This window comes from Nansenia antarctica (genome assembly GCF_963989245.1).
Source record: "Nansenia antarctica genome assembly, chromosome: 3".
Taxonomy (NCBI): Eukaryota; Metazoa; Chordata; class Actinopteri; order Argentiniformes; family Microstomatidae; genus Nansenia; species Nansenia antarctica.
Genome location: NC_137688.1, coordinates 21,280,318 through 21,284,995, shown reverse-complemented (window position 1 = coordinate 21,284,995; position 4,678 = coordinate 21,280,318). Strand labels below are relative to the sequence as shown.

At 48.1% G+C, this 4,678-nt stretch overlaps 2 protein-coding genes across 2 annotated transcripts in view; one reads left to right on the top strand and one right to left on the bottom strand.

The window, feature by feature from the left end:
- Positions 1-236: 236 nt before the first annotated feature.
- Positions 237-662, top strand: LOC308153879 (profilin-3-like; the record flags this gene model as incomplete). The annotated part of the gene is made up of 1 exon (XM_080527063.1): positions 237-662. One exon carries the CDS (start codon positions 237-239, stop codon positions 660-662), a length of 426 nt encoding a protein of 141 aa, XP_080383189.1.
- A 622-nt stretch (positions 663-1,284) lies between these two features.
- Positions 1,285-4,678, bottom strand: part of arl3l1 (ADP ribosylation factor like GTPase 3, like 1) — a gene marked incomplete at both ends in the record, with an annotated part of 5,306 nt that continues 1,912 nt past the window's right edge. The window contains 4 exons of the mRNA XM_080527062.1: positions 1,285-1,329; positions 1,648-1,833; positions 2,035-2,085; positions 2,264-2,380. Coding sequence (XP_080383188.1) covers positions 1,285-1,329; positions 1,648-1,833; positions 2,035-2,085; positions 2,264-2,380 — 399 coding nt within the window. The remainder of the gene's footprint in view (positions 1,330-1,647; positions 1,834-2,034; positions 2,086-2,263; positions 2,381-4,678) is intronic.

The window sequence follows — 4,678 nt, the reverse complement described above, 5'->3', positions numbered from 1 at the left end:
TAGATTCTATTGTTATGGTAACGGAACAATTAGCTGCTTTGAAGGCAAACAAACATTGTTTTGCCCCTAACAAACAAACAGCAACATGCCACTCTTCACTAGGAGAATCTCATTTGAAATAGAATTCAACCCATACACCAATTAGAAGTGTTTGTGATCGCCTATTACAGCTGAACAGCGCTAGAGACTGTTAACAAAAGACCCTTCATGACCATCTGCTACTGAGCTGGACACAGATGGCAGAGAGTGAGTGGAGGAACTATATCAAGGCCGCTCTGAAGGACATGTTTGTGGAGGATGTTGCCATCGTGGGCCTCTATGACAACCAGGCCGTGTGGGCCTCCAAGCCTGGGGGTTTCCTGGCTGCCATTTGCCCACAGGAAGTGGATGCGCTGGTGGGCAAAGATAGAGGGAGTATCCTGCAGACGGGTGTCACTGTCGGAGGCCGGAAGGCAGCAGTGATCAGAGACTACATGATCGGACCTGAGACGGAGCTCCGATTCGTCGACCTCAGGACCAAATGCAACGAATCACTGGCTCTGACGGTCGTCAAGACAACCAAGGCTCTACTGTTTGTGACGGGCAGACGGGGTGTGCACGGCGGGGTTGTCAACAAGAAGGTGTGTGACATGGCCAAGAAACTCCGGGAGAGGGGGTGGTGAGGACCTCTATCAGACTTTCAATGAGTAACCAGAGACTGTAGACACCTTACCAAACTATATATCCTTCATTAAAACATCTGAGAGCTGTCCCATGAGTGAGTCAATAGAAGCTAGTTTATTACATTTTGACAACTTAATTTTTAAGACAACAATTTAAGTTTTTCCTAAGGAGATTGGAAAACAAGCTGAATGAGCAGCAAAAATGTTGAATGCTTTTATTGTCAAAAATCCCAAAACACACCAACACGTTTACATAACACACATACTTTTACACATACTTTTACACAACACACACACTAAACAGAAATGTATATAACTCAAACAACTCAATAGGACTACGCTTATCTCTATTCTTTAATTATGTATGATAAAAAAGCAAACACATTCTCCATAATAGGAGCTTCAAGTTATGGGAGGAAACCCAAAATGAAATGGTAACGTTTGAATGCCAATTAAAGTAAACTACATCATTTCATTGGAGTAGTGTATTGAGATGAGAAGGTTGACCCCAGATTAAATTAACTGATTTCTGAATCCCTCACACACACGTCAAAGTAACAAAACATTGTAAGCAATAAAATAGGTGGATCTGTCTCTCGCTGGTGGAGAGAGGGCTGGTTGTTCATTTCTTATATCCAATGTTGTTGCAAATCCAGTTCATGCCGTCCTGTTGTGATCGGAGCAGAAAAGAAAATAGAGTCAAAATCTCATCATCTTCACAAGACAACGTTTAGCACAATGGTCTCATCAACCAGTCAGTTGAGGTATGCAATACAACAGCTTGACTGTCAGGTAACCCTAATGTACACTACAGAGCCTGACCGGACCGAGCCAAACCGAGCTGAACTGTAACTGAAACCGGCCTGGTTCTGCAATGTGAAGAAATAATGTGAAGAAAAAAACCCAAACAAGCAAAAGCCAGCGCAGTACGGTTCGGGTCAGCCCAGTCAAGTGTAAAATACCAAAGTGGGCCAGTAGAACTGACCTGCACTCCCTCTCCAGAGACAGCCGAGCAGGCCTGGATCTGCCACTCCCGGTCCCGGTACGTGTGCAGGTTCAGTCCCTCCGCTATCTCACTGGCCGGTGACGCTGTGGCCAGGTCCTGCTTGTTGGCAAAGACCAGCACTGGGACACCTTTCAGGTTCTCCTCATCGATCAGCTCTGACAGCTCCTGCACTCACGCACGCACGCACGCACACACACACACACACACACACACACACACACACACACACACACACACACACACAAACAACAAACTGGTTTTAACTGTAATGTCACAGGACTTTTCTGTGAATGTTATGACATCTACGCTGTCAGAGCTCAGAGTATTCCCTCGTTCTCTGCATGTGTTGTGTTGGAGAGTCCTCACCAGTCCCGTCTCCTCAAACCGCTTCTTGTCAGAGCTGTCTATGACGTAGATCTGGAAGAGGATACAGAAGAATCATAGTATAAATTGTCCAAATGTTTTATATACTGTATATACAGTATGTTGACCATATGTTTTGCTTTTAATGTAATGCTTTTAAAAAGCTTTTTAAGCCAGAACAGCTGCCTTACTGTAGTGGATCTATCAAAGATTCCCACAGTCCGTCACTCACCAGTAGGTCTGTGTTGTCAAGGTATTTCTTCCAGAAGGGCCGGATCTTCCTCTGTCCTCCGATGTCCCACACGTTCAGCTTCATGCCATGGGAGGCCACACTCTTTACGTTAAAGCCCTGAGGGTTACATGCCTGGGGTTACAATACCTCTGGACAACAGACTGGACCTACAGACTGTTACACTGGAGCTACAGACTGGTACACTGGAGCTACAGACAGTTACACTGGAGCTACAGACTGGTACACTGAACCTACAGACTGTTACACTGGACCTACAGACAGTTACACTGGAGCTACAGACAGTTACACTGGAGCTACAGACTGTTACACTGGAGCTACAGACTGTTACACTGGACCTACAGACTGTTACACTGGAGCTACAGACTGTTACACTGGAGCTACAGACTGTTACACTGGACCTACAGACTGTTACACTGGAGCTACAGACTGTTACACTGGAGCTACAGACAGTTACACTGGAGCTACAGACTGTTACACTGGAGCTACAGACTGGTACACTGGAGCTACAGACTGTTACACTGGAGCTACAGACTGTTACACTGGAGCTACAGACTGTTACACTGGAGCTACAGACTGTTACACTGGAGCTACAGACTGTTACACTGGAGCTACAGACTGTTACACTGGACCTACAGACAGTCACACTGGACCTACAGACAGTTACACTGGAGCTACAGACAGTTACACTGGAGCTACAGACTGTTACACTGGAGCTACAGACAGTTACACTGGAGCTACAGACTGGTACACTGGAGCTACAGACTGTTACACTGCTACAGAAGGAGCCAAGATAACAGCCTTGACACAACACAACCTCTTCCAATGACCTACTACTAGGCTTAGTTCTCAAACAGGAAACATAAGACCTGCAGCTAACTGCTAACACAAAAAGACTATGGGACTGGTTGAGAGATTGGATTTGTTGAAGTAGCTACTGCTAACTTCAGGTAATGTTAGCCACCACTAACACAAAACCCAATGAGAGTGATAGGGACAGTTTGATCACGTTTCACATTTGTGGCCAAATCATCTTCAATTAACCATCAAACACTTGACATTGGTCAAACCGCCATTTTTTTTGTTTTGCTAGCAGTGGCTAGCTCAGTGGTTAACTCAGTGGTTAACTATTTAGCAACTTTCCTCCCCGGCACCAGAAGTGCGACAGTGACATAAATGGGGTGAGCCACAACCTCACCACAATGTTTTCCATATCATCGTCCCAGTTTCAGCAGTGGGAGGTTGTCTAACAACATCATCCTGCAGTGAGAACAGGCCTGACTCACACTGCCAGCTGAGCCAAGGGTAAAGGTTTTGTAGGATAAACTTTCATGTATGAATGTAATGTACGTGTGTGTGTGTGTGTGTGTGTGTGTGTGTGTGTGTGTGTGTGTGTGTGTGTGTGTGTGTGGTGCTGTCTCACCTATGTGTGTGTGTGTGTGTGTGTGTGTGTGTGTGTGTGGTGCTGTCTCACCTATGTGGGTGTGTGTGTGTGGTGCTGTCTCACCTATGTGTGTGTGTGGGGTGCTGTCTCACCTGTGTACCGTAGGTGTGTGTGTGGGGTGCTGTCTCACCTGTGTACCGTAGGTGTGTGTGTGGGGTGCTGTCTCACCTGTGTACCGTAGGTGTGTGTGTGGGGTGCTGTCTCACCTATGTGTGTGGGGTGCTGTCTCACCTATGTGTGTGTGTGGGGTGCTGTCTCACCTGTGTACCGTAGGTGTGTGTGTGGGGTGCTGTCTCACCCGTGTGTGGGTGTGTGTGTGGGGTGCTGTCTCACCTGTGTACCGTAGGTGTGTGTGTGGGGTGCTGTCTCACCCGTGTGTGGGTGTGTGTGTGGGGTGCTGTCTCACCTGTGTGGGTGCGTGTGTGGGGTGCTGTCTCACCCGTGTGTGGGTGTGTGTGTGGGGTGCTGTCTCACCTGTGTGTGGGTGTGTGTGTGGGGTGCTGTCTCACCTGTGTACCGTAGGTGTGTGTGTGGGGTGCTGTCTCACCCGTGTGTGGGTGTGTGTGTGGGGTGCTGTCTCACCTGTGTGTGTGTGTGTGTGTGTGTGGTGCTGTCTCACCTATGTGGGTGTGTGTGTGGGGTGCTGTCTCACCTGTGTGTGGGTGGGGTGCTGTCTCACCTGTGTGTGTGTGTGTGGTGCTGTCTCACCTATGTGTGTGTGTGTGGGGTGCTGTCTCACCTGTGTGTGTGTGTGTGTTTGGTGCTGTCTCACCTATGTGGGTGTGTGTGTGGGGTGCTGTCCCACCTGTGTGGGTGTGTGTGTGTGTGTGTGGGGGGGGTGCTGTCTCACCTGTGTGGGTGTGTGTGTGGGGTACTGTCTCACCTGTGTGTGTGTGTGTGTGTGTGTGTGTGTGTGTGTGGTGCTGTCTCACCTATGTGGGTGTGTGTGTGGG